Below are 18,974 nucleotides of genomic sequence, written 5' to 3' on the forward strand. Positions count from 1 at the left end.
CCAATGCTTCCAAGGCAGCTACCTCTTCCATGAGTGCATCTTCTTCATCAAACTCATCTTGAGATTGGCTCAAAACAGTTTGTAATGGTTCATTAGATTGTGCCTGCAAGAACTTAGATAAAGCAAGTAAATCAAGCACATCAATGGCATAACAATCAAGAGATGAAGAAGGATGAGAAAGAGATTCAAACACTTTGAATTGAACTGTCTCTCCTAACACTGTCATAGTGAGGAGTCCATTTTGCACATCAATGATGGTCTTGGCCGTGGCCATAAAAGGTCTCCCAAGCAAGATAGGCAACTCTCGGTCATGTATAGGAGCTTCTTCTATGTCCAACACTACAAAATCTGCAGGCAAGATTAGTTTATCAACTTGAACTAGAATATCTTCTACTATACCTCTTGGATATTTCACGGATCTGTCTGCAAGTTGTAATGAGATGGTGGTGGCTTTCAAATCTCCCAAACCTAGTTGAAGGTACACGGAATAAGGCATTAAGTTGATGCTAGCACCCAAATCAAGCATCGCCTTCTCTACTTTCTTGTCCCCTATGGTGATGTTGATAGAGAAACTTCCTGGATCCTTGAGCTTTGGTGGAAGTTTTCTTTGCAAAACTGCACTCACATTCTTGGACACCACTACCTTCTCATGTGGTCCATACTTCCTTTTGTGGCTGTTTAACTCCTTGAAGAACTTTTCATATGCCGGCATGTTCCTAATGACATCAAGCAAAGGTAAGTTAACATTCACTTTGCTTAGTGTATCAAAAATTTCCTTAAATGACTTATCCTGCTTGCTCTTGGCAAGTCTTCCAGGGAATGGTATTGGTGGAGTGTATGGTTTCTCGGCCTTGTGAAGATTTGGTGCTTCAAATGAGGAAGTAGCATGGCTTGGTTTCTCATTTGGTTTCTCATTTTCTCCTTGAGTAACCCCTGCATTCACATGATCAAATTCTTTAGTAACTTCATTGCCAACTCTATTATCAATAATCTTACCACTTCTAAGTGTAGTGATTGCTTTGGCTTACTCTTGGTTCCTTTGGAGTATCACGGGTTAGCTTGGAAACTTCCCAACCTCTCTTTGGTTCAAGGCATCTGCAATCTGTCCCAATTGTGTCTCCATTTTGGTTAGAGCCGCCGAATGTTGTTGGAGAGTGCTATTTGTGGAATGTTGGAATTGCAAGGTATTTTGGGCTAACAACTTAACCGTATCTAACTTGATTGTTGTTCCATGAAAGGTTGGGATGATCTCTCCAACTTGAGTTATATGTATTGGAATACACATCATTCCTTGGCCTTTGATTGTAAGAATTCATGAGGTTCACATGCTCTTGGACATACTCGGGATAAGCCTCCCTAGATGGACATTGATGAGTAGGATGGCTTGGTATGTTGCAAATGGCACACACTTCATTTTCTTTTGGCACCATGTTGAGCACGGATTCAAGCTTCCTTTCTAGGTTAGCTACCTGCAACAAAAGCTCATGATTAGAGCTTGTTTCATAGACTCCAACTTTCTTACCCCTTAAATCTTTGTGTTAAGCATTAGACCCCAACATCTCATAAATGTTATATGACTCTTGAGCATTCTTTTTCTTCAAAGCTCCACCTGCTGCATTATCAACAGTTGATTGACATGTTTGGGTTAGTCCATCATAGAAAATTTGCATTTGTAAGTGAAAAGGTAACCCATGGTGTGGACATTGCAGCAAAATGCCTTTAAAGCGCTCCCAACACTCATTGAAAGGTTCTCCATCATCTTGTTTGAAGTTGAAGATTTGTCCCCTTAATGTGGCTGTCTTTTGAGTGGAAAAGAACTTCTCCAAGAACTTCTTAGCCACGGCATCCCATGTGGTGAGGGAACCTGGTGTTAGAGTCATCAACCAACTCTTGGCCCTATCTTTCAAGGTGTAAGGAAACACTCTCATCCTCAAATTTGCTTCACTTACTCCCTGCAAAGGCAAACCACTCACAACATTGTAAAACTCTTTAATATGAGCTAAAGGGTCTTCATTAGGTAAGCCATAAAAAGAGGGAAACATATGGAAATGTGAAGATTTAAGATCATAGTTTCTAGCTTCTGTGGGCAGCAAGATGCATGAAGGTGAATTTGGTATGATTGGTTGAGCAAAGTCCTCCAAAGCTCGAAGCTCATCTTGGTTGCCCGCCATCTCTTCTTCTCTTTCCCAATTAAAGTGCTCAGATCCTTTACTTGTTGAACTAGGTGAAATCTCTTCCTCTTCTTCACGGATAATGGAGGAACTTGATGGCACAAAGTTGTCCAAAGTGTTGCCCTTTAACCGTTCAATTCTTTGGCCTAACTCAACAAGTCTATTTGACATATACTACCTGAAACAAAGTAACACAAGTTTGAATGAAAATCAAGAATCTACCTACAATGAAAAGAACAAAGTTTAAATAGCAAACAAGCAAGTACAAGGGACTGAAATCAGTCCCCGGCAACGGCGCCATTTTTGTTGTTGTAATTCCTTCCTAGATGCTAAAATATGTTTAGTATAATGGCACAAGTAAGGGTGTCGAATCCACAGGGACTAATTGGACCTATATAATCACTTGTTTTGCAAGAACTCTTACTAGAGAAATAAAACTAATCAATGTAGGCAGATTGGTTGTTGTAACTTGAAAGCATAAGAAAATGAAGTAAACACAACTAAATGAATCAACACTAATAAAATGGGATAGTACCAATGGTGATGAAGCTAGGGATTCGATTTCACCATTGCTAATCAAAGTCCATGTTTGTTAAATCAGTTTATACTCAGTCATCTACTTATTTCTTGAGTTTGTTTCACTTGGATTTGATCAACCATATGATGTGTGGATTTGATCAAATGTCTCTAATCATGAGCCTAATTGTGATGTGCAACTTTGGTTTCTAATCAAGACTATGTAGTGCACAAGAAACTTTCATAAAACCAAAGGGAACACTCGGCAGGATGTTTGCAAAACATTCCCTTCATTCATTCACATATCCACCAAGATTATGCATGATGTGTGCTTTAATCTTGGCTAAACAACCTGTGGTTAATTCAAATGATGATCAAGCATTAAAATCAACACATTAAGTCACAATTAAATCAGAGAATGAAACAAGAAATAGATAGACTAACTGAGAATTCTGAATTAACTACATGGCAAACTTTGCAAGGCTACATCGAATCCCTAGAGAGAGCTTAGTTACACTTCATGTTTACAAAAGGTTTGACATAAAAATATATAACATGAGTGAACATAGAATTAAGAAGAAGAAACCCTTGAAGCAAAACTGATGTTGAATTCCTTGAAGAGTGGCCTTCGGTGTTGGTTCTCCAAGTGTGATGTAAATGAAGGTAGATCGGCTATGGTTGAATGGTTTCTGCCAATGGGACAGAAATGGACAGAAATGGAGTGGGAATGGAGCGGCTATGTGTGTGAATAATGGAATGATGGAATTAAAACCAAGGAGAACCCTTTGTCGTGTGAAGTGTGCATAGTTTTATAGGAGGGGAATGTGGCTGCCAACATTTAAGCATGGAGCTGGAACTGTAAAGGCATGCACGGCACAAGGGTTTGGAAGTGCATAAGGGAGCAGGAATGGCATAATCTGAGCTGGAAATGCAAAGATGAGTTGTTTTAGTGCTGGAAGATGATGGGATTAGTGGATTTCTGGAATGATGGATGCACGGCACAAAGGAAACATGCAAGCATGTGGTTTATTTAATTGAGATGCATGTGGATGTCTGCAAAGATGAAGTGGATGTCTGCAAAGATGAATTGGACAACCTGGAATTGGTTGTACAAATCTGGAAAGGGTATGAAAGCACGGCATGGGCATGAGATGTTGGTGTAAAAGTGGCTGAATGGTTTAATTAATGAGAGTGGATGTTTTTGGTGCAAAAGGGAGCTGGACAGGTAATGGAATGCACGGCCAAGTTGTGAACATGCATGTGAATGCATGTTTTGGTGTTAGAACCACATAATCTGACTTCAATGTTTTTGCCTTGTTTAGAATCACCCAACATGGTCGAATTTCACCACTTAACACTTCCACATATTTTCCTGAAATTCCAGCAGCCAAATGTTTCCTAGATTCTTCATTTGGACTTCAAATTAACTCCCTAGAATCCTCTCCACGTTTAGAATAATGCTCAGCTACCAAAAGGAATGTTTTTACTTCATTTGCCTTCCCATTGATCCAAATACACACTTGGCTGCACACTAACACCAAATAATGTAAAATGCAACTAGTTTAATCCAAAAACATCACAAAGACGCCAAATAAGGAAGATATAAATGCATGCAAAATGAGACTTATCAGCATTCTATGTTCTACTAAGGTTGAATCTACACTTGGCATTTTAGTGTAATGCCAAGCAAAATAGTCTTTGAACTCGTGTAGAAGGCTGACTATTTTTGCCTGATCCTCCTATTCTAATGAACCACTGATCTGGATAGGCCTTGTATCTTCCTTAGTTCCCAAATCAATGGTCTCCAAGGGGTCTTGTACTTCTGGTGTGGCTTGTCAGGTTTTGTGCACAAGAATTCAACTAACTCTGGATTCTCAAGCAAATCCTCTAGCCCATCCAAGTTATATATACATTCAGCCATTTGGATGGCTGCTTCTAACTCTTTCCCAAAAAATTCTTCTTTACTTATCTGCTGTTAGAATTCTCTCCGTTTCAATCTTTTTCTTCCTCGGTTGAGTTCTCTCATTCTTGTTTTCTCTTTTTCCCATACACCAACAGTTTTTTTATTAAGGACCTGACTGCAACCATTTGGTCCTTTCTTTTTTGTTCTGACATTACTGGTGTTGGGGAATTGTGATGATCTGAGGCCAATCCCATTCTTCCCTTGTAAGAGATAACCCTTATTTTAGAAGCTTCTGAGCCATCACCTTAGTCGGGTGGCCGTTCTATCAGCTCTTGAACATTGAAGAATCCTAACACTGGGATTGTAAAAGTTGGCTTCTGCCACATTGGCTATAGGAATGGCCGTGATTCGGTCTCTACTATCTCCCAAAATCTAGGTCTTGCTTCCCTCTTTTAATGGTAGACAGCCACTTGTTGCTGTAAGGTAGATGGCACAGAGAGACTCTGATGAATCTAATCCCTGCCCAGTAAAGTTTCGTAAGTGGAAGTACTGTCCACAACGAAGAAAGCTAACATAATCTGCTTAGAACCCAAGTCAACCTCTAAAGTAATATCCCATGAGTTTTGGTGATGGCTCTAGAGAAACTGAAAACTGTAATATTTGTGGGGATGAGATCCTCTTCACTTCTGTACACCATCTTCATTTACTTGTAAGGCAACACGTTGACTGCAGCTCCACTATCAATCAAGACCCTCTTGAAGGGCATTCCCTCCAAATGAGCAATTACATAAATGGGCTTAAGATGGTTGGTCATGGCCAAATTCGGGCGACTGAAGACCATCATGTTCGTGTACATTCTCGGGCTCTCTCTTTGTGGGCTTGGGCAAATCTATTATGCCCGACCCTTCTTTTCCAGCCCATTCGATACTAACATGTGCCATCATAGATTCTGTTGCTAAATAGTCACCCTCCATTGTGGTAGGTTAATCATGTTCAGCACAAAACATGGCAGATAAAACATATGTCATGTTTACGTGGAAGTTGCTAGGTCTAGATAAGTTCTCATTCTTGCCCCCAAGGTGGTTTATGTATTCATTTAACCAAGCTTTTGCTTCTGCGGGCAGCATCAACTTGGGCACCATCTCTTCTCGGGTTATTTCAAGTTTGCCATTTGTTCTGGAACCTTACAGAGAGTATCAACCAACAATGGTGCAGACAATCCGCTCTTAGGTGAGATGGTTTCAAAGCATATTGGTTCCAGGCTCAATCTTGGGGTTGGCATCACCACCATATCCTCTTGAGGTCTTCTTAAGATTCTATATTTCCCAGGATGGGGGTTCTGCAGCACATGGTATTCTTCCCCTTCGGTCTTACTATTAGCCCTCTCCACCTCCTTCTTAGTTTTCCAATGGAGTTAATTTCTTCCCTCATGGGTACTTTCTTAAACTTTACATTCTCAAAGATTTCTGAGGTAGTGGGGACTTTCAATGAGTTCATGTGGGCTTTATGTTCCCATTTCTTTAACGGGTCTCCCATCCTTTCCAACCACATACCATTTATGCTTGAGTCGGGCATGATTCTTCTTTGTGATTGGATTCACGGTCTTCCCTTTTACTCTAACATCTTCACCGGTATAGCTTGGTTGGGGTGGCCTCACATCCACCCATCTTGGCATCTTGGCCTTTCTGTCATCCACCTCTTCAGAAGCTTCGTAATTCCTGAACATTTCTGACAAGCTTTTTGGTTGAGAGTCTCGTCCCAACTGTTGGAAAATATTCCTAGATGTTTCCCTTTTATCTGCCTGCATGATGTTTCAATGAGGTTTTTGCTCTTCTTTGTCTATTATTTTGATCAGCTCCTGTCGCCGGGACCTCGAGCTCACATTCACATTGGCATCGACTACACAAAAATACTCCTTTGATTATGGTTGCTTTGGGTTTATCGGGCAACTTGATAACCCCTTCAGTTGGCTTATCAACTTGCCTCCTTTCTGCCTTTACCTCCCAAGTGGCTTTGCATTTCCTTTTCTTAACCCATGTCAGGTTGATCATATTTATTAGGACTTCTGGAAAAAGGTCAGTGTCAATCATCATGTTGGCTTGCGATTTCTCCAGCAACAACTTTCCTTTAATAATGAGGTCTTGTTTCCAGTCTCCAAACTAGACACAATTGGAATAGAGTGGTTGAAGGTGTAGTGCATCTTGCAATATTTCTTTCCCCTTAATTCCTCGGGCTTAGCCAGCGTTTTGGTTTTGTCGGGCACAATTACTCTTGCTCGCACCAATTTTTCATAGATTTTTGTTGCCCTAGTTAAGTCAAAGGAATAACTTGGGTACTTATGGGGTTTCATGGGGACAAATCCATCATCATTCGTGACCACTTTCTGGTCCTTAACTGGCTGTACTAAAACCTTTATGGTCAAAGGTTTGAAAGGGGTAGTCATCTTTGCCATCCACACGTCCATTCTCTCTCCTTCATGGCCATTATTCTCTTTTGGCTCTCCTTCAAACTCCACTTGGTGAATGGTAGCTTTGCTTTTGTAGAAAGAAGGCACCTTAGATGAGTGCTTTACTTGTCGTTCCTCCAACAATAGTTTCTCATACTTGGTAGTAGCAATCACTAATTCTTGCAACTCGTTAAACTGCATATCATAAAACTTCTTTCTTAAGGGCAACCTTAAGGCCTTCTAAGCAATAGCTATAAGCTGGACATGGTTGATAGGGAACTGACACCTAAGTTGTGTCATCTACATGTTAGGCTTGAAAATTCGCCACACATGAAGAGGCGTGTTGAGACTGAATCCGACATTGATGAGATGAGGGACCTTGCATGTACTTATAAGTAGTTGGGCTACTCCCTATATTGCCAATTGGTTTTATGGTGGAACCTGAACTTTGTTCATGGTATCAGAGCAGGTTGTCCCACATGTGAAGCCAAACGGTCACACATGCTCCACTTGACCTTGTTGTGTTTCCACGTGTTAGACTTGAAAATTCGCAACACATGAATGGTTGTGTTGAGAATGAATTTCACATTAATGAGAAGCGAGACCTTGCATTGACTTATAAGTAAGTTTGGCTACTCTCTATATTGCCAATTCTTTTTATAGTGGAACCTCAACTTTCTTCATGGTATTAGAGCATGTTGTCCACTTGTGAAGCTCAACGGCCACACATGCTCAACATCACACAAGTTGTGTTGTCCACATATTAGGTTTCAAAATTCGCCACACATGAGGAGGCATGTTGAGAATGAATCTCACATCGATGAGATGAGGGATCTGTATGTGCTTATAAATAGCTGAGCTACTCTCCATATTGTCAGTTGGTTTTATAGTAGAAACTCAACTTCTTTAGCGATACCTATAGTTCTTTAGATTTTATTTTATTTTCTTTTTATCAACAAGAGATGGAAGGTTAGAATTTGAGACCTCTTAATCGATAACATTTTTATCCAAATCTGATATTATTATATAATAGTAGACGGATTGAGATTCTCGAAATGATGGTCCGATTATGATCGCGGTATATAATAACCCTTGTTAGCTTAAAAATTTTCATATATAGACTAGAGGTGATATGACTCGATAATAATTCAATTAACTTAATATAAGATATAATTGTTTTGACCAAACTCTGGCATTCTTCATGTAGACCAATGAGGAGTGCGTTTGTGCCTGTGGTCCAAGAGAAATTTTTAGTTGTGATGAGAATACGGATAGTAAACCATGTGCTTTTATGCAAGTGGTGGAAATTTTTAATTTTTAAATTATTAACCTTTTAACGCACATAACCCACCATTTATATAGGGATACATAGCGTACCACCTCGTATGATGGTCATATTGAAAAATCTCTTGTGGCCCAACTTACTGAGTTGCGTTCATTGATAGATTCAGTTGCATCCGTGACAATTACTTGCTTCTGTGGACATATATGTGGACAGATTCGTGTCCATAGATGGATTCATTTGCGTTCGTGTTGTGGGTAGATTCACTTACATGCGTCAGTGAACAAGTTCACTTACAAAACAGTGCATCTATGACCGTTCTACCAAAATTACGTCCACTGGATGGTTCGCTTTACTTGCGTTAGTGAACGGATTTGCTTACCGAACAGTGCATCCGTGGCCAATCAACCAAAATTTCGGCCGCGACCTAAGCCCCGAAGGACATTTCAAATTAAAACTTCATTTGATCCCATGTGCCACATTCTAAGCTTGATTCTTAAATGCGTAAGAGATGAAGACCCTTTAGTTACATGCAAATGGCGAGGCTGGAATCAAGAAGTCAGTGTATACGAACATAAAAACCATTCAAATTTCGTTTAGATTCTACTCCAACATTTATTGGATAAACATTTCGTTTTGAGGTCATTCCAGAAAAAATGATAATGGTTTTTAAAAAGGAGGAAAAAAAAATTGTAACTCTATTCGGATTGCAAGTGAATTTAATTATCTGACCGCTGCCTCCCAATGCTTTTGACGTTTAACTCTCAAACCAAAACAACAAACAGCTAGCTAGCTTAAAGGATCAACAATGTTAAAAAAGCGAGAGCCGTATTAGCCACTACCTCCAAATCTAACCCCGTAGGCAAATGATTGCCATCAAGCCTTCAGAACAACTCCACAACATCAACGACCCCAAACCCTCCACGTGTCAAACCATCATACCATCAGAAACTCGATCTGACATACCTACACATACAAACACAGACACAAGCGTCCCACGCAGTTATATTATTGTGTGGGGGGTCTCCCTCTCTCCTAGCTCAAAACCAACACAACAACGCAACAAGACAGAAGAAAGAAGAAGCAGCAGCGAAAGCCGCTCTACACATCACCACCAATATAAACGCAAGCTTAGAGATCCTCACAGGCTTTTTATTAAAGCACTTTCTTCAAAATCTCTATTTTCTTGTTAGCCGGAAGATGACGAGCATGCTTGGAGTTGAGCGTGATCTGAACCTCCGAGAGACTGAGCTGTGCCTAGGGCTTCCCGGTGGCGGTACTACTACTGTGGCCGAGCCGGAGACTGCCAAGACTACAGGAAAGAGAGGGTTCTCGGAGACAGTTGATCTCAAGCTCAACCTTCAGTCCAAGGAAGATCTGAATGACAATGTAAAAAATATTGCTTCCAAGGACAAAAACAACCTTCTTTCTTGCACAAAAGATCCATCAAAGCCTCCAGCCAAGTAAGTGGGAGTCTCTATTGTCCTTTTTTTCTCTGGTTTTAGTTAAAAGTCTGAAAGGAAGCAGTTCTGCTTGTAAGCACAAGGTATCAATAGAGGATCCGCCGTCTTCTGTGTAACCCAATTTTCTTTCTAAAGTAGGCTCATACATATTGCAAAATTATGTTTCTATGTTTCTTTTTTTCTTTTCTTTGGTATCTTGGATAGTGTTTTAAATTTTAAACAAATTTTAAACAGTAATTAGGGCTTTTCCTAAATTTTTGTATGCACTAGTATAAGATGATTGTCAGACAAAAATATATATATATATATATATATATATTGGGGTAATTAATTAATTAAATTTAAGCCATTATTTTCAGGGCACAAGTTGTGGGTTGGCCACCAGTTCGATCATACCGAAAGAACATAATGTCGCAAAAGAACACCAGCGACGAAAAAACTGAGAAGGCAAGCGGCGGCGGTGGCTGCAGCGCTGCGTTTGTGAAGGTTTGCATGGATGGCGCTCCATATCTCCGTAAGGTGGATTTGAAGATGTACAAGAGCTACCAAGAGCTCTCTAATGCCTTAAGCAAGATGTTCAGTTCCTTCACCACCGGTAAGTTGACACTATACATAATTCAACTAGTTCTTTTATCTCTTGGACTCACAATAACATAAGAGGTTCATTCTTAATACACTGAGAACTAATATTAAACCCAAAAACAAATTTAATTACTAAGAAAAGTATACAAAAAAATGAATCTAATAAATTGACAAGGGAAAAACTTTAAAAAATTATGTCGTCTGCATGTTTAACTTGTTCCTTTAGAAATTGTAGTACTACCTTGTTTTAGATCTTGAAGAAGTTTAGAATTATTAACAATTTTTTATGCCAAAATTAGTCTTAGTTTTTTTTTCTTCTTTCGACCCAAACGATAATATATAACCCTATAATATATTAATCTTATCTAAATTGTGGGAAACAAAATTAAAACTTGGTTTAGAGAGGTAGCTAGCACATTAGGCTGTTCTAACAAATTGGACTAAAGTCAGGTGTGAAATAGAAGTTGGTACAGGATCATTACAACCTAGCTTGTTAATTGTCACTGTAATATTACAAAATTTTATTAAATAATTAATTACTTATCATATATAATATTTGACTGAAGGTTACTATGGGACCCAAGGAATGATAGACTTCATGAATGAGAGCAAGTTGATGGATCTTCTTAACAGTTCTGAGTATGTGCCGACCTATGAAGATAAGGATGGTGATTGGATGCTCGTGGGTGATGTTCCATGGGGGTAAGAATATGATCTTATTTGTATACAAACCCTAAACGAAATAATAATTACAGAAAAAAGAATAAAGTTCAATTAATTAACATTCTCGTTTTCAAATAATAAAGTTGATACACTTAATTGACAAATATATTTCAACTTAATTTGTATGCAGGATGTTCGTTGATTCATGCAAGCGCTTGCGAATAATGAAAGGATCAGAAGCAATTGGACTTGGTAAGTACCCATGTAAAGTTCTGTCTTCTAGGCTAATTTATTGTTTTCTGATAGGATGGTCTTTGTAATTTGCCTATATATGTCTGTATTTTTAACTCTTTAATTAATTTGATAGAAAACTTTACATTTTTTTTTCATAGAAAGTATGAAATTCATTAAAATGATAGGAAATACCGTACACAAGAATATCAAGTTTAAATTAAAGTGATCCTTGAAACAAAAACAAAAAAAGAAAAAAAGAAAAAAACTTGCCGGAGCTTTCAACGTGAAATCAAAGGAAAAAAAGAGTCACCAATACCTCATAGTAGGTAGAAGAGCAATCAGAACCTTAACTATCCTCAATCACCAAATCTGCAACTAAGTCTGGGGTTCCTCAAACCACATCACTTCGTGTTGCACCCCATTTCCTGCTCACGCAAGTCTGTTTGCCACCTGGTTTGCCTCTCTTTGAACATGGCTGAATTAGAAAACTTAACTTTATTCATCCATATATTCCCTTTATTTGTAAGTGAGAAGTCTTAATTAGGTTCGAATTTCAATATTAATTAGGTTCAAATATCATTTTATAGAAAATTCTCCCTATATTCTGATGGTATTTTCTTTCGGTTACTTTCAGCCCCAAAAGCTATGGAGAAATGCAAGGGCAGAAGCTGAGCTCGATCCTCAAGAGAAAATGGATCGATGGAGAGAGAGCTGCAGCGTGTGTTCTTTGGATGTGTCTGTATTTTTATGTGGTGATGGTATATAGATAGTAAAGATGCTGGACATTTGTAATGGACAAGAAGCAATAAACTTAACCTAGTGGTCTGCTGATCTGCTGCCTCGTTTATTGCTATTGGATTTCTTTATAATTACCCAATTATTTTTTTGGTGTTGGACTCGTTGTCATAGTTGTTGTGTGTTTTATTCCTTTAAATTAATGCTACCTTTTTTTATATTATTTTTCCACCAAAAGATTCTTGATTAATTTCCTTTCATGTATTCAATTCAATAATGTGGGGGATTTGTATTGATCTTGTAATAATTTTTCTCTGAGGCAAGTGAGGGAAGGGAACAAGGCCATGTGCATGTTGATGGGAGCTTTCATATTCATGGCCTTTAATTTATATTCCATTGGTTTAATTATAAATTCTGATAATAAAAGATATCTGTATCTGGCTAGTGGATGTACGATGTTAAGTGAACGTGGTTGGTGTTCCATAATTTATATGTTGATTAATATTTTTCATTGAATTTTATGGGATCACTAACATTTGATTTGGGCCAACATTTATGTAGCACTTATCTTTTCAAGATAATGCAAATCACAAGTCTGTATGTTGTCTCTTTTCTCTCTCTCCCATTATAAATGGATTTTGCTGGATCCGACAGTTTGGCATCCCCATGTTTCATCTTACATGGAAAACAAATTTTTTACAGGTTGGTTTAGCATAAAGCAACTAGAATCGAATGACCGGGAAGGAAACGAACCCACTATTTCCTTAAGAATATGTATGGTGAAGAATTTTCTATGAGGATTGAAGTTAGTCAGGAATTGATCATAAAATATTATAAACGAGGATTAAAAAGGTATGATATGGGCATAACAAAGGCATGTATGATAGATTCGTGATGACTCCTATCAAGTGTGGATTTGCAAATCCTGCTCGCTTTTGATTTCTACGATGCTCATATGGTACATTTCTAATTTTTCTTATCTAACATTTTGTAATCCATTCTTTTTTACTTGGCACCAATGCCTTAATACTTGAACATTCTTCACTCAAACTTACCCTCATGTTTTGATGAGGGACTTCTGAATTCCAAGGGATTTATGCAAACTAAACGATCCACACAAAGTCAAGTCGGAGGGATTAAAATTTTCACCACATGAGCATTATAATTTATAAAAGTGCATGTGTAAGAGAGATATGTAAATAACTACTCCAAGTAGTCATTGTAAATTCCTCTCATATACATTTGCAATACTCATATGGTGCATTTCTAATCTCTTTCATTTAACTTTTTATGGTTGATTTGTTTCTTTGCCGAATTTCTTAAAATTCGAAAGTCTTTCGCCCAAAACTTTTAAGTGAGGATTTACAACTAAAAGCTGAAAACCAGATTTGTTATTAAAAAGTGCATTGTATTGAAAGCCATTACTTTGAGGACCAAAAAAAGCTGCAATAATTAGGGTAACTAGGTCGTTCACATGCTATATATATCGAATGGAAAATTAGACATCGGGTGCGGTTGTTTGGGAAATACTTTCAAATGACTGAAAACGTTTTTAGAAAAAATATTTTTAAAATCAATCTTTAACAAAAATGCAAGTTAATTCTATTAAAAAAAAAACTGTAAATACTTTTGAAACCCAAAAACATTTTCTCTAAAAAAGCTTTCAGTCATTCAAAATGAGCCTGTAAAAAGATGGAATGGGTTGGTTAAAGGAAAGAGTCGAAAGACAAAGAAAAGTTATATAGGGAAAATGTTTCAGGGGCATTTTGATATAGATGCCTTGTTTTTAAATGTCATAGATTAAACATCTATTCCTTTTGAAAAATTGATTGAACATTTTCTGTCACATCCTCACGTGACGGCCAGCACGCCTCAATCTAGGTCAGGGTGTGTCATTTTCTCTACAATTTTTGTGCTTAATATCATTTCATTTTGTTTTCTTAGAAGTCTATTCACTTTTTTTTATTGAAATATTTATGTTAGTTAATTAAATAGAATGTAAAAAAACTCATTGTTAGGTACATTTGGTTATATCGGTACGTTTGATTATATCAGTATATTTGGTTACTTATAAGATGAATACACTTGGTTTATGGTATATTTGAATTTTTGGTACATTTGGTTTCTTGGTACACTTGAATTTTTGGTACATTTGGTTTCTTAGTACATTTAAATTTTTGGTAAATTTGATTGTGGTACATTTGAATTTTTTGTACGTTTGTTTTCATTACTTTTTTTTTTTTACTAATAATGAGGAATTTTAATTAATTTGCATAGAAAGAGTCATTAAAGCGTAGGAGTTTAAAGGACTGGAAAATTAATTTCCTAGATTGTAGGCAATTAGTTACAAGGTGAAGTGAAGCTGCCTTTAAACTAATTATAGGTAATTTTAAAATAGAGAAATGTTGATGTGACAATTGGTCAAAGCCTCCTAATCTAATCTTAAAAAGGACTAAAAAGTATTGAAAAATGCAGGAAATTCTAATTTCTCCAATGTTTAATGACAATTTTTTATATTTTGTCAAGTTTGTAAGCTATTTTGCCTGTTTTGATCTTCTTATTTCGGATTAGCACTGAACAAGTTTGTAAATGCCATTATAGAGCTACTCAAATATCAAAATCAGAGGCCCAAATTCATTACGAAAATCGTTGGGCTTGCAGCCTAATCATGTATAACTATGTTCAATGGAGATCTTCTGTACTGAGGCCCTGAGGGGTTATGAATCATACGTCTAAAACTCAAAAACCTTAACGGTACAAGCGGGTCGAAATGTCACGTTCTGATAGTAATACACACAACGATGCGAACGACAAAAATTGATGTCATAACATTAACAATGTCCTATTGACGGTTGAACAATAACATGAAGATGATCTGTCGATGCTATAATGAATCGATTCTATAACAGTAAATACTAACTGAGCTCTTCATCTCTCCTTCCTCTAATGAAACTAGTCGCGCGTCCTTCTCTACTCTTGTCGTCCATTGTTTTGGGCGCAAAGAAAATAAGGGGTTTTTTCATCTTTAGTCTTTTAAGAAAATTGAAATTTAAAATAAATCTGATGTTATATTACATATTAGTTATAATTCCTTGATGTGTCCTTAATTCAAAATAATTAATATGCATTTTATTTAATGTCTCCCATTAAAGATTTAAATTTATTAATATACAAATTTTAATTTTTTTTGACCAAAAAAGAGTTTTTTAATTTATTAATTTTATTTAGTATTCTTCAAACTTGAAAGACTCAATTAATTATCTAAATTTTAGTACCGAAATGTGTGTCCCGAAATGTATTATATTGAACTAATGTATTTAAATATTAGTACCAAAATGTATGTACCGAAATATATGCACTGAAATGTATTATATTAAATTAATGTACCTAAATATGTGTACCAAAATGTATGCACCGAAATGTATTATATTGAATTAATATACCTAAATGTTTGTATCAAAATGTATGTACCGAAATATATGTACCTAAATGTATGCATCGAAATATATTATAATGAATTTAATGTACCTAAATAAAGAAGACAAAGTACATTGAAATATATTGTATAACAAAAATTTCTTTATCTAAATGTTTGCAACAAAATATATTACAACAAATGAAATGAAAATTATAATTATAATGAAAAAAAATTAATACACTAAAAATTAGGAAGAAAAAAAAAGAAATAATTAAAAAAATAAAAATATAATTAATAAATGAGGTTATTAATGTATGAAGGGACTAAAATTAGATTTTGATCTTACTCATGGATTTAATCTAAAAGTCATCTTTGCCAAGGATTAAAATGAAGTTTTCGAAGAAAATAATGTTGATCCAAATAAAGTTTTCAAGAATAATTTCTACCGAACGAGTCAAACTAACCCTAAAAGCGCTTCTAACAAAAACTATTAAGAACTTGATCGCAAAAAAAAGAAACTAAAACTATTATGAGCAATATTGGTTTTTACAAAAACACACACAAACCAGGCCCTTGATCTTGAACGAGCAAATTACGTTTCACAATTGTAGTATAATGCAAGTGCCTAGCGTGTCTAAGTGGAACCCAAATACATGAGCTTGGGCCTACAGTTTAGGATATGTTTAAGCTTGAATTTAAGCACCAGCTAAGGCATCTACCGTGCATGGTTTCTTGGTTATTCGTTTAAACAATAGGGAAGTGTTATTAGCACTTCAAAAATTTTATTCTACACTCCTCATAAGTGTATTTTTCTTTCAAAATATACAAAGTTTAAAGTGTAGAATGAGATTTTTGAAGTGCCAATAATAATTCCCAAACAATAATAAGTCAAACATTAACATATTATCTAGTAACAAATATCTCCTTTCGTTGACTTCAGTAATTAGTATTTAATTGTAATTAAGATTTTGGGAGTCTATCAAATGTCAGTGTCAATCCATTTAAAAGAAAGAAGGGTCCATGAAATATTTTAAACCCTCAGTCACACTCACCAGGGCTGAAGTTGGCGACGTCTCTTAACTACTCCACTTTGTTTTGGAGTGTGATGCTTCTCAAGTGGTCTGCCATACCTAATCCACAACAAGTGGCCTTCCGTTCTTTGATTGAGGATGCCAAAGCTCAGGCGTATGAGTGGCAGGAAGTGGACTTTCTGCATATATCACGTCATTGCAACGGTGTTGAATGCACACTGGTTAGCTAAAATTTGCTTTATGTATAAACTATTTGTTGAAAGTATCAATTTCATATCGGGACAAGAGGGATATTGAATGTGTTTATAAGTAGTTGACGTGCTTTTTATATTGCTTGCAAATTACTCTGTGTGTGAAGCCAAACGTACACTTGTGCTTCATGTCACCCGATTTTTGTTGTCCACGTATTAGTCTTGAAAGTTTGCCACACGTGAGGGAGTGTGTTTAGAGTATCAATCCACATCGAGAAAATGAGGAACATTGCATGTGCTTATGGGTAGTTAGGTTATTTCCATATTGCCAATTAATTTTCAGAGGGAACCTCACCTTCCTCACTACTATATAATTTGGTTCGAGGATACCTCCCAACCTTATTTAGGATGTTCTCATTCAAGATTTGTAGTGTACTTCTGCATATGTTTTAATAAAGGCATTACCTCAAAAAGAAAAAGAAAAAAAAATAATGAAAAAAGGCTTCAAAACTTTGAGTTTTAACCAAAAATCACCTAATAACTTTATTTATTGATAAGGACAATAGATTAAAAAAAAAAAAAAAAACAAAAACTAATCCAACCCAAAGCATGTGCAAGTGCACACGAGTAGTGCACAAGCAAGCATCTACCAATTCAACAGAAAACGAACATGTAGTGCAAAGGCAACACACAAATTACTTTTTTAAATATTTCATCGGGAAGGAAAAGGTTCAGAGAGAGAGAGAGAGAGAGAGAATGTGAGGGTAGAGAGAAGAGAAGGCCAAGCAAATCCATTCAAACTGCAATCAACAAACCCCAAAAACTTTCACCGAGAGAAAGAGACTTGAGAGAAAAAATATGCAGTGCCTATTGACATCAATACATGACTACCACTCACCCCTACATGTGGGGTAGCCTCACATCATCACCCCATGTTCAAATTATGGAATTATTTATTAATTTTAACCCTAACCAGCTAAAACTTAAAAGTAAAGAATATTAAAATATGATGCCCAATGAAAGCACATTTAGCTTTTCTGATGCTTTTGATCTTTCATTTATGCTTTTGTTATTGAATAAATTAAAGGAAAGTCAAATAAATTGATTGAGTGAAATATTAAAGAACAAATAGGAATGTGAAAGTTATTATTCTAACTCTATAAGAATATAAGCATTATTGCCAGTGATTCATATGATAATGATAAGAGAGCTTCAAAGTTTGAACCTCTTTTAGCGTTCCGTTTAGGATATAGTCAGTTTTCAACATAAAAAACAGTGGTAGTACTAGTGTTTGGTTTAAAAATAGTTAGTGTTTAGTTTACGAAATAGTTAGTGTTTAGTTTAAGAGTCAATATTTAGTTTACGAAATAGTGATAATACTAATGTTCAGTTTAAGAAATAGTTAGTATTTACGAAATAGCGATAGTACTAGTGTTCGATTTAAGAAATAGTCAATATTTAGTTTACGAAATAGTGATAGTATTAGTGTTCGGTTTAAGAAATAATCAGTGTTTAGTTTATGAAAATAGTGATAATACTAGTGTTTAGTTTAAGAAATAGTGATAGTATTAGTGTTCGATTTAAGATATAGTCAATGTTTAGTTTAAGAAATAATGACAGTTTAGTGTTTATAAAAATGAATAATGAAATTTTTATTTAATTTTGGCCTTGTAATATTAGTTTGTTCTTAAAAAATTATGAAAGAATGGCCAAATGATAAAATAAAAAGTAGAAAATAAATTGTTTATGGAGTGAGAATAGGTGACATGAGAGAGCGGGGGAGATGTGAAAGGAGAGAAAAAGTTGTCGTCGATGTGTGAAGTGAAAGGAAAGAGAAAATTGATGGGAATGTGAAAGAGAGGGGACTCCGGGGGATAGAGAGAAGGAGGTTGAACGGTGGAGGAAGTGAGAGAGTGTGTGATGTGACACGTAGGACCCGCACGTCAGTATTTGTTTTTTTTTTTGTTTATTAGTATGTTAAATTTTTGTCATTTTCATTAAAACAAAGTTTAAGCCTTTCTTATTAAATAAAGTTAATAAATAGTTTTTTGTCAATTAAAAGTTTAAAGAAGCCATTTTCATTAAAACTCACTAAAATAAAAGGAAAGCTCAACAAAAATAGAAAATTTTCTCAAGTTTTGATTTGCTACACTAGATGATTGATGTTGAGTTTAATATAAAACTATATTTAAACATTTGGAACAAAATGAAAAATAAAAAATCATCACATATACGAGGATGACCGAAACACATTTTAGAGCATCTCCAATGGAAGTGAACATTTTTGCTCAGTACCATTAACTCTAGGGTATGCTCACCACCCATCTTATAGCTTACCA

At 36.0% G+C, this 18,974-nt stretch overlaps 1 protein-coding gene and 1 pseudogene across 1 annotated transcript; both read left to right on the top strand.

Annotated features, from left to right (window-relative positions):
• The first annotated feature begins 1,686 nt into the window (after positions 1 to 1,686).
• LOC125479536 lies at positions 1,687 to 1,797 on the top strand (annotated as a pseudogene).
• A 7,517-nt stretch (positions 1,798 to 9,314) lies between these two features.
• LOC103929782 (auxin-responsive protein IAA14) lies at positions 9,315 to 12,218 on the top strand. Its single transcript, XM_009339019.3, has 5 exons — positions 9,315 to 9,781; positions 10,141 to 10,376; positions 10,930 to 11,065; positions 11,217 to 11,278; positions 11,895 to 12,218. The coding sequence occupies exons 1-5, from the start codon at positions 9,519 to 9,521 to the stop codon at positions 11,930 to 11,932; spliced, it is 735 nt and encodes a 244-aa protein (XP_009337294.3). The 5' UTR covers positions 9,315 to 9,518; the 3' UTR covers positions 11,933 to 12,218.
• The last annotated feature ends 6,756 nt before the right edge of the window (positions 12,219 to 18,974 follow it).

The sequence above is a fragment of a genome, unplaced genomic scaffold (assembly GCF_019419815.1).
Source record: "Pyrus x bretschneideri cultivar Hongxiangsu unplaced genomic scaffold, Pyrus_bretschneideri_v1 Contig290, whole genome shotgun sequence".
Taxonomy (NCBI): domain Eukaryota; kingdom Viridiplantae; phylum Streptophyta; class Magnoliopsida; order Rosales; family Rosaceae; genus Pyrus; species Pyrus x bretschneideri.

What these genes read in the sequence shown, in the direction of transcription:
- LOC103929782 (XM_009339019.3), top strand. Translation starts at nt 9,519, where the DNA reads ATGACGAGCATGCTTGGAGTTGAGCGTGATCTGAACCTCCGAGAGACT. An exon ending in CCATCAAAGCCTCCAGCCAA is followed by an intron (nt 9,782 to 10,140) that starts GTAAGTGGGAGT and finishes CATTATTTTCAG; the next exon opens with GGCACAAGTTGTGGGTTGGC. An exon ending in ATCAGAAGCAATTGGACTTG is followed by an intron (nt 11,279 to 11,894) that starts GTAAGTACCCAT and finishes GGTTACTTTCAG; the next exon opens with CCCCAAAAGCTATGGAGAAA.